Here is a 16583-nt window from a genome sequence, read left to right as displayed (position 1 = left end):
TGCCGGAGCAACTCTGTCCGCTCATTCATCTTAACCGGGTTATTCAGAATGTTTCAGAAATCGGAATTTTGACCTTAAGCCGAATATAGACGACATGCAAACTAGTCACAATGGTACTGGGGGCGAAATGGCCGAATCCTCGTACGTCGAAATTCGAGTACTTCCTGTAATTGTGGCCGTACTTCACAGAAACGTCGGATGCATTGTTTCATGTCTGTTGCTATTGTTATTCTAATTGGCCCATTAATAGAAAAAATGACCGTGGCCTGAGGTTTGCTCGGCAGATGTTTGACGAGCTTTCAGATGACAGCTAAGCGAGGCGACGCATCCCAAAGCGCGTCACGCACGTTATCATTTCTGAGGAGGCGCTGGAGAGTGACGACCCGCCGCTCGGTGGTCGACAAGCTGATTGACAAGATTTCCCTTTTCTTTGGTTTTGCTGTGGGATGTCCTTCTCCGGCGACATGCTGAGAACGCCTCATCCTGTTACTTGATAAGATGGCCCTTTTTCTCACCCTAGTGAAGAAAATAATATGAAGTGAATTCTTGTCATAAAAAAATGGCCGGATATGGATACTTTAAAATCTAGCTAAACACATGTAAATAATGTGCGGTAGTATTCGTGTAGGGTTGACATCCAGCTTGCCGTACATGATAAAAATGAACGAGGAAGTGACCCCGCAATAAGGTTTGTAATTGCTTATAGATTCCACAAGATTCCAAAACACTGCTTTTGTATTAGCCAGGGCTTTAACCTGTCTCAGAAACTCCTCCCCATATTTCGAGATGCTACAAGATGGTATCAAAGCACTACTTTTTTTCATATAAAATAAAAATGTATACATCTGTATATACATAAAATTTTTATAGAACACATTCGTGTAAAAATATGCGCGCAGACAATACTTTCATGAAGATGGTCAGTGGCCTTTATGTACTGTAATTCACACAGATGGTATCAAATGAAATACTATTTATTGCACTCCTGTTTTGTAGGTGGAAGATAAAAAAAAATTAAAAAAAAGGTGGGTCACTTTCCACTTCAATTTAATGTAACCATTGGCAGCCAACATTTCATTCACACCTTATTGATTCAAATGATCTGTAAATATGACAAGAATAAGACAACCAAGGGAAAAGGATGGTACACTTTGTGAAACATTTAATGATTGCACAGAGTCAGTTGTGGGGACGCAGACCGCAGCGTGACGTCGGCGGGGCGCGTGGCGTCGCCGTCTACTGCCGTCTGCCTCGGCCGGCCTTGAGCCAGCTCACAAACTCCTTGGCTGCCTGGTCCTGCAGGTAGGCGCTCATGTCGCTGGTGTAGGTGCCGTCCGCATGGCGGCGAATCACACTTCTGCTGAACACGACCACACAGTCACTCAACTCTTTCCCATTCACTTGAAAAAGTAGACGTGACTGTTTGACATCAACATTTTTTTTGTACAGGGTAACTTAACTCTCGTTTGTATTGGGTGTAATTCTATTGTCGACCACCGGATGGCAGCACACAGTGTGAGAAGTGTGAATTTGAAAAAAGAACGAAACAGGATGTCTTTCAGCACAGCTTAGTTTTTGTTTAAAGCAAATGTCTTCCGCTGTAATCCTGCTTTGTACGCCTACAAAAAGGGACGGCTGTGGCTTCATTTTACAATGTACAACGTTTGGCATTATTATTGATGTTTATTGTCAGAATATGCATTTATTAGTTTGGGGGGGAAAAACCATTTTTTTTTACTGTAGAGGGATTGATATACTAGCTGTTACACTGTACAATATTTTTGTTTTGTTATCCATTGCTCTTGTCCAAGGTTAGTGTTTAAGTTTTGTGACACTGTCATGCATTCCGAAGCGGCATTGAAATAACACACTTTAGATAGCACAGTGGTTTTTCCAATCTTTTTCTCCCCCAAATGACTGTCACGCGTTTCGAAAAAGGAGACACTCACCCGTTTCGTTTTGAGTTCTTGAGCCACTGAACAAAGTCTTGAGCTCTTCTCGTTTCCAGGTATTTACTGTAGTCGTTGGAAAACGTTCCCTCGGAATGTCTCTTCATGCTGGAGAGCTCGAGAGGTTCACTAGAAATGGGGGTCTCGCTTAACAGCCTGGAAAAATGGAAGAGAAGCAACTCCAGGTAACTTTTTTTAAATTTACATAGCAAATGTAGTTGAGTGACATGCAACGTTTCACAACCACAATTTAGTGTACAAATAAAGCTCTCGAGTACTTTGGGCAATTTTTCAATCAACCCACAGTGAATCACATATTGGTATGGAATCCTACCAAACTCCCTAGCAAAAAATATAGTAAGTTATAAAGTTCATCAGGTGGTATTTCACACTGATATTGTTTATTTTCTTAACTTTACATCTTTTTTTTGTTAACCAAGAACAAACAAAAACGTTTTTAATTAAAAAAAAAAAAGTTTTTTATTATTATTATTATTATTATTTTATATATAATGTATTAATTAATTATGGTCACCTGTTAAATATTTAGGAAAGAGAATTGTGTGATTTCTTCTCGTCAATGACATGAATTAAAAAAAAAAACTAATGTGCATAAAAGGATTTTTCTTTTTCTTTTGTTTAAATGAATTTGATTTGGGTCACCTAAACGTTTTAGGAAGTAGAATCATGCGACTTGTAAGTAAAATACTGCTAAGAAAAAAGTCACTTGGCAAAAACTAGAATATATTTGTAAACTATAATTTAGTCTTAGTAATGACTGTAAATTAAAGTTACTTGAGTAAAAAAAAAAAAAAGTTCATTTTGAATTCAGTTCAAGCATATTATTATATACACACAAGTGTTAAATTAAGTAACAATGATAGTATGCATTAGAATGTATATTTTTTGTATTATCTACAATAGTCAAATAAAATGTTTTAAAAAAAATCCATTTAAAATGTCGTCAGTTGAACGCAAACGAAGTACGAGTCGTCCTTACATTGAGTTAGTGTCATGGTCAGTCATCTGCCAGCTGCTTTGGACGATGATGAGGAGCAGGAGTCCAGCCAAAGAGTGAGCGTGTTCCATCCTTCCAGCTTCTGTCACGAGAAGTCACAGGTTAAAAAAAACCCCCAAAAAACAAAATCATTGATAGACGCAACACAAGTCTCACCGGCGGCCTTAATGTCTGATGGGGATTTTGGTAGTTGCGTGGCTGGCGGCCCTTTTCCTCCTTGCGGCGTCCTGATGCGTTTCATGGCCGACTCTTGGTGCGCCGCGTCTTTTATAGTGGAGAGCAGGCACACTCTCCCAGGTGACTCCTCCGTCACTGGAACCTCAACATCCTCGCTTTCACGCTTGGTCCATTAATCAGCTTCTGTCTCATTGAGTCGATCTGTGGGTCTGTTTGACTCCAACAAACACCACGGGTGCGACATGTGGTCAGGAAAAAGTTCCCCGTCGTCGCATGTACAATGACTTAATTGCTCAGCCGTTTAATTCAACCTCGAATGAGTCGCTTTGCCGTCACAAATGAATTGCAACCGTGACGTTCAGTTAAGATCAGATTTAGGTTAAGCTCATTGTACTTGTCAATGATGTCAAGAGTAGTTTTAATGAAACACGCTTTTTACTTTTGCTCTTCTTTGGTACTTAAATAAGCACTCAACAAAAATTTAATCTAGTTTGGCCTCTGCCTGCCTTCGGGCTCGCATTACAAAGTTTTTAGGTCAGTTAGGAAGACCAAAATGATTTCCATCTGCTAAATGCCACAATGTTTTTTTTTTTTTAATTATTCATTACTTTCTTCAAAGTCAAAAGCTTGAAGACATTTCATTAATACTTTGTATCGTTGACTTTAACTCATTCACTGCCATTGACGAATTTATTTGTCTTTTCATAGTGCAGCCATTCAATCCCAGGAATTTATACTTTTTCATTTTTTTTTCAAACGTTAAGGCAAGAAAATGTCTGGCAGTGAATGAGTTAAATGATATGACTTGGGTCAAACATTTTTTTGATCTCCTTCCACAAGCTTCCTCCGACCTGCACGTCTGCCCATAAAATCTTCAGGAGGCTTGATATCAGGTCTTTGTTTTTCTCTCATCATCATCAATAATCACTTTCATAACTCATACAATCCCTTTTAAGTCTTAAATTTCATTTATTGAAAAATAGTCAACGTATAACATATGAATGCTCATTTTCATCACCAACAAATGCTCACAAACGAGTCTGTAAAATATACAGAGTTAAACTGAACGTAATGTTCCAAATAAATGTGTTTTCCTCACACGTCTTTGTCTTCAAGACATTTCTGTAGGAAGTTACTCATGTGGGTGTACACGTGCTGGATGGCGCCTGTGAGAGAATGGTCCTTGTCGGTGTACCACTGAAAAGAACAAAAACCAGAACTGTGAAACGCATCATTTCCAACCACCAGAGAAGGACACGGTTTCACCACTTTCCATCCATTTGCCTTCATTCATTCATTACATCAAACACCGTCGAGGTCAATAATACCTCACCGCTTCCCAACGAGCCAATATTTACCATGGCCTCGAAGTTAACCTGCTCGTCCACCAGAGCGGTGTTGAGCTGCGCTGCCTGCTGGAAGTGGACATTGTCTACGGGAAACACACGGAGTCCTGATGTTATTTATTTGCTCGGCCATTTTCCGTCCCGTCACACAAGAGTCCATTTGTGCACAGAGCGTTGCGCCGGCTAACGCGAAAACAAAATCGGATGTACTCACCGTCTGCTGTGCCGTGGATGAGCAGAAACTGCGCACCCTTGAACTTCTTTACTCTGTTTAGAACTGAGGCATTCTGCTAGATAAACAAAACTGAAGACAGTTTAAACCGGAACAGATATTAATTTGGCTTTATTTCTTAGCTTTTCTCTTTGCTGCAGTATTTTCAGTACGTGTATGTGATAATCCAATCGGATGTGACGCCATGCCACTCTAATCTGCCCAGGAGCTTCCGAATCAAATGTCAACCAATCAAACGTCAAATGTCCCTCACGTCACCGAAAAACTGGCCCGCAACTACGCCAGAATTGTTCCATCTTCTGATTGGTTGGTCAGAGCAAGTACACCATAAAGGAAAATAAGTTGTCAGGTCTCCACTGAAGGAGCAGCAAGGAGTAAAATACTGCAATAATTTTATAATCACTTACCTCATAACCTTTTTTATTGTCTTGAGGTGTGCCCATGTAGCGTTCGGTGTACACGGCATCTGCCGGAAAAATGGTTTTTGTTAATTAGGAACTTTTCACGACAATTTTTTTTTTTTTTTAAGAGATAATCACATCCAAGCAATTGTTTGGTTACTACGATGTTCAAAATATTGTACGGACATTTTTGACTTCACTTCCTCTTTTACAGTTAAATAAGTAACGTATCATTTGCCTATATTGCCTAAATGGGAAGCCGGCTTTGCCTCTCTTCATACTTGTCACAAAGTATTTATTTCAATTCAGTTTAAGCTCCAAGAGGGAACTTATTTTTAGACATGATGATTGCCAGGAAATTGGTAAATTGCCCAAAATGTCTAAGAACTAAATGAGTCAAACCCAATCCCTAATTGACCAATTAAGATACCACTCAAGTCATGAACTCACAATCTTAAATCCATACGATTGTAGATGAATCGTCACAATAAAGCACGGTACCCAAACAGGTGTTTCCACACGCGCGCACGCATTCTGAAATGGAAACTCAAGGCTCTGCCAAGCAATGTGGCAGACATAAGCTGGCACCCTGTACCAATCAGCAGATGTCCAACAGCAGTTCAGCTCAACTGGCAGAAATCACTTTTTAACTTTCTTTATGGAAGAAAAAAAAAAATGCATTCGGCGAGGAAGCGCATCTGATTTACTAGGACTGGTGAAGTAGTTGTGGGAATATTTAAATATTGTCACGGTAACAGCTCAGAGGACAGGAGGTGTGTTAAAAGCCTTACGAGAAGTCAAATTGCTACTGTAATCGTCATAGGGCAAAAAACGTCAGAAAACGGGCGTCCCGTCGGTTAGTGACGATTACACTGACGGGTAAAACCACCAACTTCCGTCATTCGTGAGGCTGTAATTTTCAAAAATCGTCCCGTCCTTCATCAGCAAAACGGGCGTCCGTCAGTCTTGATGGCATGCCCACCTCTGCATATACATATACATTAGAGGGTGACATTTTTTTCAGGAATCTCTACGGAAGTGAGAGTCGTTATCACTGGTTATTTTTTTACTATGGTACGGGGTTGGGATGAGATTTTTTTTTTTTTTTCCTGTGAGAGTGGGATGGGACGGGAGTGAAAATCCACTCGTGTCACCCTCTAATATACATACAGTTATACGTGTATATATACACAGACACACACACATTGCATATACATACACCCACCAAATGTACAATGTACTGTATATGTATAGTTGTATACCCACCGTACATTTGCCAACTGGCAACCGGAGCAACTGCAATCCCACACGCAAAAAGACCGGTTCCAGCGCCCATGGCCATTGCGGTAACGTAACCGCCGTAGGACTGAAAATGAATGAGGGGAAAATTGCCCCCCCCCCCCCTCAAAAAAAATAAATAAATGAAATAAAATAACATACAATCCAATGTTGAACTTACCCAGCCCCAAATGGCTATCCGGTTCTTGTCAACAAAATGCATCTCGGCAAAGTTCCTAAAAACAGACCACAATGATGAGCAGTACATTTGGGCTCAGTTCCAAAGTCACGACGCGCGTCTTACTTGGCCGCCGTGATCTGATCCTCCACCTCAATCGTCCCGAGACGGCGGTAGATGGAGTGCATGATCTTGTCGCCTTGGTAACCGCTTCCCCGTCCGTCAAATCTGGCGACGATGATCCCGTAGGTGCTAGCCAGTAAGGTGCTCCAGTTCAGCTTGAAACGATAGTCCACCCTCTGACTACAGGGGCCCCCATACCTGCATGACAGCCCAACAGATTTAGTCCAAATGGATCTTTTGACAGAGTTCCGCACGAATTTTGTTCACTTACACGTCAAGAAGAAGAGGGTACTGTCTGGATGATCGAAAATTAGGTGGTAACATCATCTCGTACCAGAGATCTGTTGAAAAAAAAAAAAAAAAAAAAAAAAGATTCAGAAAGGTTCTACCTTTCAATGCCTTCAATTGATCAGTAAATGGGGATCGTCTTACCAAATCCTTCAATTTTGAAGGTGCCGTACTTCATTTTTGGCATTTGGTACCGTTTGAGAATGCTTTCGATTTCTTTGTTTTCTTCAAGAGTGGCGAGCACTACAAAAACACACCAAAAGTTTTGGGGGATGAATTCAAATGTATTAATTCAGTTCAATCCAACATCTGTTGGATAGTACGTATTATTAGAGTAATTGAATTAGAAGCAGATGAATATGTTAATGATTTTGTTTGTGTAACATTATGCAGGTGGGATATAATATATAACATTAAACAGTAAGCGATGCATGCCGGGTTACTAGCGTTCAAATATCATTATATGAATGTACGTTGTAGTATGTCGTTTTTTTTTTCGTGTAGTGTATACTGTTCCTGTGTTCCACCAAATTGCATTTAGTTCATTCAATGAATCATTCGTTGCTACAACTTTAATAATTTTTTTTTTGGAAGTATAAATGTATGTCATAAGTGCAATGTTAGCAACTACCTTTTCACATATTTCACATTTTTAAAATACGTTTTTTCCTTTTATTACTGTACATTTTGCCCAAAAAAAAAAAAAAATCCCAAATTGGGGGGTATTATATAGGGGGCTTAATAAGATATAATAATAATAATAATTAAAAAAAAAACATTGTTTAGATGTTTACCACTATCTTCTAGACAGTACGTATGTGTTGTGTAAAAAAAAAAAAAAAAAAGTAGTGTTATTCACAGGATTCTACAGTAATAAAACGTGATATTTCAAAAAATTATAGGGGGGTAAAATCTGTTTATTTTGACTCCCACCAAATAGATATTGAGTAACATTTTCTTCTTAGCCACTTTCACATAATCGTTTTTTGTTCCATCAACTTTGCGTTTTATGACTCTTGGCATATTTGTCATGTTGAACTAAAAATAAGACACTCAGTGAAGACACCAAATGAATCAGCCAATTTGTAACGGCTGATCTGACCTTGAACTTGCGGCCGCTAGACGTGCGCGTGTGTGTGTGCGGATACGTACAGGCATTTGCACCTGGGCCTCGATTGTCCATGAGCGTAAAGCGGGGAAAACCCGGTCCTGATCCACACAAACGGTGAGGAAAAAAAAGGTGTCATAAATCCACACAATTTTTCACAGACCACAGCGTTTGAGCGCAGGTGATTGTAGGCGTCAGATGTGCGCAACTGACCGTAACAGTCCATGCGGTAAAAGGAGCCCTCAGTGCTGAAGTAAGCTGAGTTGTACTGACACTTCATCTTGTCGCTGTTGCAGGTGAGGCACTGACGCCGGGAAGGTACGACTCCGATCGCCACCCTGAACGCGCAAGCAGCACGCAACTACTCAGGTGGGGAATGGAACTCGTCACTTCTTCTTTACAAGCTAATGTGTTTAAGGTGTCCGGATTGAATACTGTCCAGTGTCTCAAAGCTTTTTTTTACTGAGCCAAAGCACAAAATTGAGAAAAGTCTCAATACGACCGAACAAAAAATGAAAAGAAATTATTTTCGGATCCTACCTAATTTAAAAACAAAAAAAAGAATTGCTTACTTGTAAACATGTTTCTGCACAGGTGAACCCCCGTCCTCATAACCGACAAAGTATCTGTGGGAAAAGGTCAGTCAGACCTTTTTTTTTTTTAAATTTTTATTTTTTTTTATTTTAACCTTCCACAGGTGACTGAATACGATTCTCACTCACATGGCGTCTTTCGTCAGCTTGGATATGTAAATGACTTCCCACTTGCCCGACGTGATTGGTGTTGCCTTGCCCTTCAAAAGATGCCTCAAGTTAGTGAACATCCAGTTGTCACAAGAATTTTGGAGAATTTTCCACAAAAACTATTGCAGTGTACATTTCGGCCATTACAAAAGACAATTCAGCTGAATTATCTATAAACTGCATTGTAGACTGCTAGCTAACATACAAAATTATGTGCCATGATCCCCCCCCACCCCCACACACACATTTTTTTTTACTACATTTTCTCTTCTGGGCGTTTAATTCTAAAGTGTCAAAGCCTAGAGGTAAGCAGAGCTGCAATGAGTTTTGTTGGATGCACAGACTAGATAGAATGACTACTATCTTTTTTGTTTGTATTTCAGTCATTTAAATTTTGAAATTTAAAGATTACAACTTGACTTGACGTGAGTAAGTGCGCTTACAGTGCATATAAAAAGTCTACACCCCCCCCGTTCAACCGCCAGGATTTTTGTGCTACAAGAAAATTAGACCAAGATAAATCTTTTCAATAGTTTTTAATGTGACTTATAACCTGAACAACTCAATGGGCTTTTTATTTAAAGATCTTTTCCAGAGGGGAGTAAAAATAAACGGAGAAAATGTAGTTGCACAAGTGTGCACACCCTTACTGGGATGTGCCTATGGTCAGGATTAAGCAATACATTAAACCCAAGTTTGTTGTAGTTAACGAAAATTAACAAAAAAACTAAGTGAAAAAAATATTTCGGTTAATAAAATAAAATGTAAAAAAATGCTTTTAAAGAAATAAAAACTGAAATTACATCTGATGTTTATAAAACTAAAATTAACTATAGCGAATATGTCCTTTGTTTTCATCTTTGTCAATTAATACCATACATGAGCTTTCGGGGTTGATTTAAGATTTTATTTTATTTTCTGTATTTCTGTACATCCCTATCTAAATAATGAACGCCAGTTGTTTGAGAATTGTTGTTTACTTTATTATACTATACATAATGACCTCGTTCACTCAACAAAAAAAGCTTACAGTAAAACCAATAAAACCTCCATTACAAAAAATAATTTTCAGACAAATAAAAACTAACTTTAAGCTCCAATTAAAACTAATTGAGTTAAAAAAAAAAAAGTCAAAACCAAATAAAAACTCATGATAAAAATCCCAAACTACAACTCAAACTCTTGTTAAATGGGAGTCAACACACACCTGCCAATATTTGAAAGTGCTTTTGATCGCCATCCATTTCAGATGTTCTTGTAGGCTTTTCCTGACATTTTTTTTTTCCTTAAAACTTCAAGCCTCAAGGTTTTGTGCTGACACTGACTGCTATGCCAAACTATTAACTTCAGTTTTACTGTTTGTTTTATGAGAACACGTTTCACAGTGTAACCTTCAAAATCCAAGGACAAGAGGGAAACCAGATGCTGCGTACCTTTTCGATGTGATGAATATGTTTGTAGCCATTATTGTCACTCATCACTTTGTAGAAACTTTGTTTATCTTCCGCAAAGAAAAGAGGTAACGGCCCGTACTGCAAGGAAAAAAAAAAGTTGTCACTTCATTTGGCTCAAGAATTACAGTAACGCTTCGAGTAAAACTTACATGGCCAACCCAGCCTGATGTGCTCATTTGCTCGAATTTCTATACAGAATGGAGACAAAGGCTGTATTTAATCAGCATGTACTCATGTTCAAATCACGTCATCGCTGAAGGGAAAGCAAATCGGCCTGCCTCAGTTTCTTTCCATTTATCCCCCTCTAAGATGTAAATCTGCACCAGCACGTAATTCTGCTTTCGGGTGAGCCACTGCACCGCAAATTGCTCGTCTGTGGCCCAGGTGACCGAACTCAAAATGTGATCCCTGAACACAAAGTGACAAGAGATTAAACACGCCAAGCCGGCTGCCGCTTGTGAGGTTCGAGAGTACAGACATAGATCGAAGGGAAGCAGGGGGCTGGATCACTTTTGGACTGCTGGGCCGTGTATTCGTATCGACTACATACAGTTTGACCTTGGTCAGAGTTGAGCCCGCCTGCAAGAAATTGAAATTGAATGAAAGATTTTCTTTTTTTATTTTGGCAGCTCTCAGATGCAATTTCTTAGGCGAGAGCAAATGTTGAATGTTTTCAATCCCACCTTTGGGTATGGAATAGCCATCGTTTCAGGGTACTGCGTCGTTCCGTAGATGGAAAACTCCACTTTCTTCACTTTTGTGTCGTCAAACTCGGCGTAGGCCAAGAATCGTCCACTTGGAGCCCACCACATGGCGCCGTTTGATGCAAACACCTCCTCTGAGAGTTGCACGGACAAAAACAACCAACTTTTATTATTACAGGGTCGAAGAACTGGATCATTTTTGCACTGAATTTTGTGCTTTGGCACCATCTTTTTGGCATCTTGGTGCAAAAGAACTGAGTTGAAGTGGGTTGAGGAGCTCCAGCGAGACAAAAGTTGTGCTTCGGTGCCATCTTGTGGATTGTTGGCGTTAAGTAACTGTTGAATTGAGTTGAGGAGCTTCATAGACACAAATGTAGCGCTTAGGTGCAGTCGTGTGGAATGTTGGCGGGGGTGTTATGAGATGAAAGTAGTGCTTTTGCGCCATCTTGTGGTCTGCTGGTGCCAAGGAACTGTTGAAGTGAGTTAAGGAGCGTTAGAGAGATGAAAGTATTGCTTTGGGGCCATCTTGTGGAATGTCGGTGCCAAAGCACTATGTTGGACTGAGTTGAGAAGCTTCATGAAGACAAAAGTAGTGCTTTGGTGTGCCATCATGTGGAATGTCGGTGCCAAGGAACTATGTTGGAGTGGAGGATCCATCTTGTGGAATGTTGGTGCCAAGGAACTATGTTCAAGTCAGTTAAGGAACAACACAGACTAAAGTAATGCTTTGGCGCCATCTTGTGGAATGCTAGTACAAAGGAATCTTAAACCAAGAGTCTATTTATAAAATATTTATACTGTATAGGCACTTCTAAACCTTTTTGTGAGTGTGCCATTATTCATTACGTTTCCATAAGTGGAATGCTGTACTCTTGATTTTGTCAACATTTTTGGATCAACCTTTTATGTCAAATATTGAACAACTTTCAACATAAAAACGCACACACACACACACAAAGCTAAAAGCGCTGAAATGTTCCTCACCCTCATACACCCAGTCGGGCACGCCATTCAGGATCTGATTCTTTTTCCCATTGCTGGTCACTTGTTCAACTGGAGCAGTGATGCCATCTTTTAAATAGATGTTGTAGTTGTGTACGTAAGCCTGCAAGACAACACGCACACCACGTTGTTAGCATGTTCCAATCACAAGCGCGCGACGTCGCTAGGTCGGGATGGAAACTCGCCATTTTGCTTCCTTTTGGCGCCCAGCTGAAGTACTGCAACACGGGCGGAACACCCGCATTTTCAACAAACGTCCTGCGGTCAAACGTCAAGTGGAGTTACGAAGAAGTAAAAAAACACAGAAGACTAGTTGTCTAGCGTGGATTTCAACTCCTCACAAAAAAATGAAATTAGAGCCGAAATTTGAACTGAGCAATTCATCCAATTCAAATCGACATCGCATTGTAGTAGAATGCAGTTTTGAAAAAAAAAAAAAAAAAAATCTCGTATTGATTGGCGATCGCAATGTCAATTAGATTATTTTCAAAATCCAACTCTACTTTTTTTGCTAGCTTTGCTTTTGCTAACTAGCTCTTCTCCAACAAGGAGCTGCATGGCAAAAGTCACAAAAGGTGTTTGATCCAGCAATTGAGCAATCTGTGACTCCTCCAGTCCGTCTGGGGCAACCATCTGATGACATGAAAAGACCATTGCCTGGCAAGGCTTCAAAAACAGGAATACTCTTAGTGGGAAGTGGTCACTGGTGTTATCAGCACGTTGCCCCGGAGACTGGAGGAGTCACAGAAAGGCGCAGAAGTGGACATTCGTGGAGGGAGGGGAAAATAAAGGCCGTTCAGCAGCTGGCTGTGTGAATGTAAACAATATAGTTAGGGCTGCACAACAATCGAAAAAAAAAAAAAATATCATCATGGCGATAATGTATCATTTTGATTACAGAGCAGTAACGGCACAATATATCGAAAAAAAAAATATCGTCATGGCGATAATGACGTAATTCAAGACGGCTACTCACCCGCTGCTCAAGCTGTAGAATGAGTAAGAGGCTGTGTATGAGTGTCTCCATTGCTGGTGGGTTGTAAACACACACACAAAAAAAAAAAAACCTCTTCTCAGACTATTGTTTTATTCGATTACAGTACTGTATTAGTAGAGATAAACTTCATGGGTACTCAGCAATAGGCGCACTTGCAATCCAATAGAGAAGCTGTTTTCTACAACTTGTATTTATTAAAAAAAATCGAAATCCACAATGCTTGCTAGCACAACAAAGCAAGCGTTTGCGGCAAAAACAGTTGACGGTGTTGATTTGACATCCATCGCGCCTGATCGCTCACCTTTGTGTAATTGCTTTCTAACGCAGCAAAGTTATGATCCCCCGACAACAGGTAGTCTGTGGCGCCCACTTTGTCCTACAATCAAAGAGACAATATAAAAAAAGACACCCTATTCCAGGAGTGTTTGTTGAAATTATTATCATACAAAGGTTGAATTGCTCAAGAATTCTGACTCCGTCTTTGTTTCCACATTGTAGTAGTAGACGTTCCCATCTCTTGCTTTGTGTAGATACTCATTATCTGCAGGTGGAAAATAACACACTTAGGGGGCGGGGTGTGTGTGTTCTGAAATACAGGGCAAAGAGGCTGGCTTGGGAATGTTCTCCATACCTGATATCCAGTACAGATTGTAGGATCTCCACCTAATTGTGTTATTGAAATAGTCTTCAAGGGTGTAAGGAATTTTGGGACCTTCTGAGTCTGAACGAAAATGAGGTTTGAGGGGTGGAGAGAGGGGGAAAAAAAATTAAGGGCTGTCTTGGGTATTACAAATACACAAAATGTTTTCCTCCAAGGGTTGTGTAACAAAATAGAGAAGCACTACACTAGTGTCAGATTTGTGCTGGTATATAAATTCTTGAAAAAAAATTGGGATAAACATTCAAAATGTGTAAGCATTTCTAACAAAGAATGGGGGTTGCCGGTGTTGCCCCCCCCCCCCCCCTTCGAACAACAACAACAACAACAACAACAACCAAAATATTTTTCGCAATTGAGAAAAAAAAAAATCCCAAATAGGGGAGTCTGTGTACAAGGGTCCACTGTTATTGGAGTGCTCGTGCTCTTTCTGTTGTGCATGCCTTGGCCACTGGGGGGAAGTATAATAAATACATGCATACAAAACAAACCTGATTTATGTTCCTGATTTTTAAAAGGACACAACGTGGCAAAAATAATTATGACAATGGGAACAGCAGTCACTTAGTTCTATATTATATACAATGTCATGTTTTGAATTAGCCATAAAGACGGCATTCCATAAAAATGTATTTCAAAGGTATCGGATCGGGACTTCGTATTTGCACAGACTCAAAATCAAGTGATTGAGACTCAGGCCAACATTTGCCTTTAAGAAATATGTCTTTGTTGAGTAGTTTTTTTATTTTACGATATAAATGCTTAGTTTTAGTTGGCCCTTGTATGGTGTTTGAGAATTAAGCTAACGATGTTAAATTATTTATGAGACAGTAAATTTCAACTGAGTGTCAATAAAAGCCTGAAGCGCGCACACTGGGTCTCTTACCCTTTGAGTGCGTCACAGCAACGCAGCCAAAGGATGAAAGTCATACCTGCCGCGCATGCGGCTGACGCAGCGATAACAAAAACTCAACTTTCCTTGCAAGTATTCCATTCAACATGAACAATGAATTCCAAATGGACTTACTGCTTAAAAAAACCGCCGTCACGGTTACGAGCGTGATGAAAGCAGCCGCCCCCAGCAGCGCCCACACGAAGTGGCTCACGCAGCCCTGCGGAGGGTCACATCATAACTGCATTTTTGCCCCCCCCCCGCTCGATTAAAAGAAATCCATCAAAGGTTCAAGTGATGCCCTCGTACTGACCATGAAGCTGTCTGGAAGTCGACGCGCGCCTCTTCAAGCCTCCTCCGGCTCCAAACTTGACCGTTTAAGTTGACACTCTCGCTCCAAATGTTTTTTGTTTTTTTTTGTTTGTAAGTTGAACAAATGAACAATGCGCGCCCCCAAAACAAGGGGGAAAAAAAAGTGAGCTCCGTCCTGCGTGTGTGTTGTTGAGGCAGACGTCTCACTTCTCGTCGCATTCCTGAAGAGAGTCCAGAAGCAGACGCATGCCTTTGCCTTTCTGCAACGCCGCGTTGTGAACACGCGTGCGCACGGATGGCCAAGTTTCTTTTTTCTACGATCGTCAGATGTCTCAGCCTGCGTCAAGTCACACACCTATATCTGCAACTTTTGGGCCTTTGTGTCAGCACGTCAGATTCTGCGGGCAGACACGTTTCACTCCTCGTCGAATTATGAATTAGCGCTACACGCTTGTAATGACACAACACAAAGAGTGGAAGTATAGCCCTTTATTTGGGGAAGGAATCTCTGTAAAGCGATAAAAATAAAGGTAATGAGAACTATTTTAACGTAGTGGCTGGGGATGTAAGAGCGTCTAATTGACGGCATTACAATACACATGGAAAACCCTCCACAAAGCATTTTCCACGAAAAACGGGGATTCGCTCCCCTCCGCGAAAGATGTTTTTTTTTGCGTGTGTTTACATTCATTTGCGCTTGATTTCACACAGAGACAACCCCCTGGTGAATAAATTATGAAAGCCAGAGTCCAGGACCCCCACGACCCCCCCCCCCGTTTTTCATTTTTTCTTACAGCATGAACATTTTTATTTAAAAAAATGAAAAAATAAAAAAGTTTACTCATGTGGACTAAATGCACCGAAGCACTACATAAACCAAGACAAACCTAATAAAAAAAATGAACTCAATTAAAATTTATGATGGGACGAAACCTATGGGAATTTATGCTTTGAAAAACATTGAAACAAACTTTACACATTTTAACATTAAAAACGATTTTAACTATTGCTAATTGTATTATTATGTATACTGTTGTCAATCGTAGACTATTGTTTAGTTTTAAATACGGGAGAAAAAAAAGAGCTCCAAGATCTCCTCACTGCAAAGCATCAGAACGTCTGAGAACATCTTGTGGTATTTGTCCTTTATGTCATCAAAAAGGCATGTCACTACATCTTTGGCTGTTCATAAACCGCATTTGCAACCCACTTTTAGCAAAGAGCCTTGCTCCACGTTGAACTTGTACATGAAGCCAGAGGGCGCTGACCTCACCCAATCTGTCACTTCCCAAGGTTTTCAGTTGTTGTTGTTTCTTTTTGGGTACACTGTCAGAAAAAAACAATTGCTGAGCCTATGTGAATGCCTTTGGTCAGAGCCCATTGTTGTATGGAATGAAGTTTAAAGAAAATAGTTGAAATAAACAAACAGTGATACAGTTGTAATCTAGACCAGCGATGGGCAATTTAAAACGAATTGTCAACGGTTCTTGCTAAACCTTTTCCGTCAAAGGTCATTAATGATTTTCATCATCTATGTTTACATTTCTCGTAGTTTGAATGTGCCTTAACTGTCACTTTGAATTTAAGTTGCACATTGTTAACACAACATCGTGACTGTGACTTGTGTGAACTAAAGAAGTAATATCTCAAGACATTTGAAAAAAACAAGAACAAAAATAAAAGCTATCTTGCTAAAATTACTAAAGGAACATACACTACAAGC

The 16583-nt window shown here is 40.1% G+C and overlaps 2 protein-coding genes and 1 long non-coding RNA gene across 8 annotated transcripts in view; 1 reads left to right on the top strand and 2 right to left on the bottom strand.

Moving 5' to 3' along the window:
- Positions 1-16583, top strand: part of LOC147136678 (uncharacterized) — an 88211-nt gene that overhangs the window by 210 nt on the left and 71418 nt on the right. For both annotated transcript variants that reach the window (XR_015089500.1, XR_015089501.1), the window contains exons 2-5: positions 1178-1302; positions 2009-2134; positions 8395-8467; positions 8796-8909. This is a non-coding gene — a long non-coding RNA (uncharacterized LOC147136678). The remainder of the gene's footprint in view (positions 1-1177; positions 1303-2008; positions 2135-8394; positions 8468-8795; positions 8910-16583) is intronic.
- Positions 959-3927, bottom strand: gcgb (glucagon b). Of its 3 annotated transcripts, none has more exons than XM_086051177.1 (4): positions 3124-3927; positions 2950-3049; positions 1950-2105; positions 959-1360 (listed from the first exon to the last, which is right to left on the bottom strand). In XM_086051177.1, exons 1-4 carry the CDS (start codon positions 3206-3208, stop codon positions 1237-1239), a joined length of 465 nt encoding a protein of 154 aa, XP_085907303.1. In that variant the 5' UTR covers positions 3209-3927; the 3' UTR covers positions 959-1236. The 3 variants fall into 3 exon arrangements, with proteins under 3 accessions (XP_085907303.1, XP_085907305.1, XP_085907306.1); XM_086051179.1 differs by having other exon boundaries at positions 959-1357; XM_086051180.1 differs by having other exon boundaries at positions 2950-3046.
- Positions 4090-15256, bottom strand: fap (fibroblast activation protein, alpha). Of its 3 annotated transcripts, none has more exons than XM_086051175.1 (26): positions 14862-15256; positions 14684-14768; positions 13630-13719; positions 13445-13539; positions 13300-13374; positions 12978-13030; positions 12187-12259; positions 11984-12104; positions 10979-11133; positions 10774-10874; positions 10574-10703; positions 10445-10483; positions 10275-10373; positions 8821-8891; positions 8671-8724; positions 8312-8436; positions 8143-8199; positions 7135-7233; positions 6974-7043; positions 6706-6900; positions 6583-6637; positions 6390-6489; positions 5130-5188; positions 4705-4777; positions 4503-4576; positions 4090-4341 (listed from the first exon to the last, which is right to left on the bottom strand). In XM_086051175.1, the coding sequence occupies exons 1-26, from the start codon at positions 14862-14864 to the stop codon at positions 4240-4242; spliced, it is 2253 nt and encodes a 750-aa protein (XP_085907301.1). In that variant the 5' UTR covers positions 14865-15256; the 3' UTR covers positions 4090-4239. The 3 variants fall into 3 exon arrangements, 2 of the variants coding, with proteins under 2 accessions (XP_085907301.1, XP_085907300.1); XM_086051174.1 differs by having other exon boundaries at positions 4705-4780; positions 14862-15255; XR_015089499.1 differs by having other exon boundaries at positions 4269-4341; positions 4705-4794; positions 14862-15255.

Source organism: Filicampus tigris, chromosome 14 (genome assembly GCF_054856515.1).
Source record: "Filicampus tigris isolate MCC_2025a chromosome 14, RoL_Ftig_1.0, whole genome shotgun sequence".
Lineage (NCBI taxonomy): Eukaryota > Metazoa > Chordata > Actinopteri > Syngnathiformes > Syngnathidae > Filicampus > Filicampus tigris.
Note: the sequence above shows the minus strand (reverse complement) of the source record. Positions and strands in the feature narration are given on the sequence as shown.

Excerpts from the sequence above, each read along its gene's own strand:
- gcgb (XM_086051177.1), bottom strand. The coding sequence starts at position 3,208 with ATGAAACGCATCAGGACGCCGCAAGGAGGAAAAGGGCCGCCAGCCACG. Across the intron at positions 3,050-3,123 it reads ATCAGACATTAAGGCCGCCG|AAGCTGGAAGGATGGAACAC; the intron begins GTGAGACTTGTG and ends TTCTCGTGACAG. Across the intron at positions 2,106-2,949 it reads GACCATGACACTAACTCAAT|GCTGTTAAGCGAGACCCCCA; the intron begins GTAAGGACGACT and ends CCATTTTTCCAG.
- fap (XM_086051174.1), bottom strand. Across the intron at positions 10,704-10,773 it reads CCTGCTTCCCTTCGATCTAT|GGATCACATTTTGAGTTCGG; the intron begins GTCTGTACTCTC and ends CTTTGTGTTCAG. Across the intron at positions 8,200-8,311 it reads TTACCGCATGGACTGTTACG|GACCGGGTTTTCCCCGCTTT; the intron begins GTCAGTTGCGCA and ends TGTGTGGATCAG.